Below are 2,034 nucleotides of genomic sequence, written 5' to 3' on the forward strand. Positions count from 1 at the left end.
CTCTCTCTCTCTCTCTCTCTCTCTCTCTCTCACACACACACACACACACACACACACACACACACACACAGCCAAGGTTTATCTGATGTTGGAAGAGGAAAGGAGGAAGAGACCTAACTTCTTCCAGTTACACCCACACCCCCCTGGGCTCACCCCCTCCCCCAGGGTCCCGAGAAGTTGGTAACATGGCAAGGGTCAGGAGGCATGCAGAAGCCCCCACACCCTGCACCTCTCCTAAGAGGGGTGGTTCAGACACTGTGTTCTTGTGAAGGAGGAAGACCCAGAGATAGAGTCAGGGGTCATAGAAAAAAGTAGGAGCCAAGGGAAGGGAGCCTGAGCCACCTAATGCTCGCCTTTCAGAAATGGGGGGAGGTGTCCTCTCACCTTGTCTGAACTGATGGCCATTCTCCTCGTTGTCCAGATGCTGGAGATCTTGATACTCCTTTGTCATGGTAGGGCTGGCTGGACCTGGGACTAGGTCTCTGGGGTCAGGGTTGAGATTGGAACTGAACAGAGTTGCAATGTGGGGTCTAGTCCCTTTCTAAGTAATCGGTGGCTACATGGAGACTTTTCTTCTTTTCCCCATTTCCTCCCAGGCCTGACACCCAAAATCTATCCTCTGAAGTTTTCCCACCCAGCCCCTGCCCTCCTGACAGCAGGTCCCCACTACCCCTCCCCCATCCCACCCTGGTCAGTCCCCGTCTCTTTCTTCCCCTTTTACTTGCTGAAGGTCTCTGAGGGTGATTCCTGAGTCCCGCAATGCTCTGCAGTTTCCAGGCTAAGAAGGGGGTTGAAGCCTGGAGAATTGGGGTGCGCAGACAGCCTTAGACAGTAGAAGAGCAAGGGACAGGGTCCACATGAGGGCCCTGAGCCCTGTGCATCTGCGCGTCTGTGTGTCTGTGTGTCCTAGAGCACCAAACCTGGCATCTAAAGTGCCAGGGACTTTGGACGTAAACAGAAGTGGAAATGAATTTGGAACACAGGGATGTGTGGGGGTGGGAGCGGGGGATGGGTTGCTTCTGCTTTCTTCCCCAAAGAGGGGGATTCTCCTGGTCTGCCCCCTATACCCCCACATGCTGGTCACCTCACTCATTGCATGGTATGAGAGGGGAGCCAGGCCACAAGGGCTGGGGTGAAGTTAGCTGTTTACTCTCTGTCCCTTCCCCCCATCACTTACTGTCTCTGAATTCCCAGAATTGTTGGTGTCTCCAAATACCCCTGACCAAGATCAGAGGGAACCGTTCTTCACTCTTGCCCAACCCAGGCCTGTGACCCTGACATCTTACCCTAAGCTCCAGCTTTCTTGGGGCTCAGCCACCAGACTCCCCAACTCAGGCTGACTAGCTTTGCTCTCCTGGAGAGTAAAGTTCCCAGCAGCAAGAGGGGAAGGATGGGGGATTGGGAAATGAGGGGAGAGGCATTAGAGCAGGCTTTCCCCACTTCGGGTGGGATTAGTGCCAACGAACCTTCTCCATTGACTTGTGCTGTGTGCCTGAGTCTTTTCATTCATCAGTTCCTGTTATTATCCCCAGAGCACATCTGCAGATGAGGAAACTGAGGCCCAGAAGGTAAGAGTTTACCCACGGTCACGCAGCAAGGAAACAGCAGAGGGAGGACTAGAATTGGAGCAGCCTGAGTCCAGGACCTTATGCTGTCATCATGGCTGGGCCCTGGGAGCACAGAGATGCTAAAATGTGGTACCTCACAACTCCATGGGGGGTTCGGAGAGGGTTGTGTTCAGACAGGAGTGAGGAGTGTGTGAATTGAAAGTATACTAAATTAAAAATTGGGCAATATTAAAGATGTGCCTAAGTCTCACTTTAGGCCCAAAATGTGAAGTCATGCAAATTCTATGTTAGTTATTTTGTGAGAAAACTTGACTTATGAGAGTTTTACGTTATGCGAGACATTCGGGAACACATGTCTCTTGCATGAAGTGTGAGAGCCCTGGCTGTACCGTCACTTGTCTGTGTCTTGAAAAGCCCATGTTGTTTGCACGCACTGGGACTGTGGCCAGTAATTTTGGTGACTATT

The 2,034-nt window shown here is 52.0% G+C and overlaps 1 protein-coding gene across 2 annotated transcripts in view; it reads right to left on the minus strand.

Annotated features, from left to right (window-relative positions):
• The window catches only part of LOC102879196 (asialoglycoprotein receptor 1), a 3,120-nt gene extending 2,518 nt beyond the window's left edge, over nucleotides 1–602 (minus strand). For both annotated transcript variants that reach the window (XM_006922292.2, XM_006922291.2), the window contains exon 1: nucleotides 385–602. In XM_006922292.2, coding sequence (XP_006922354.1) covers nucleotides 385–451 — 67 coding nt within the window. In that variant the 5' untranslated portion in view covers nucleotides 452–602. The remainder of the gene's footprint in view (nucleotides 1–384) is intronic.
• Between the last annotated feature and the right edge of the window lie 1,432 nt (nucleotides 603–2,034).

Source organism: Pteropus alecto, unplaced genomic scaffold (genome assembly GCF_000325575.1).
Source record: "Pteropus alecto unplaced genomic scaffold, ASM32557v1 scaffold398, whole genome shotgun sequence".
In the NCBI taxonomy this organism is placed as follows: Eukaryota; Metazoa; Chordata; class Mammalia; order Chiroptera; family Pteropodidae; genus Pteropus; species Pteropus alecto.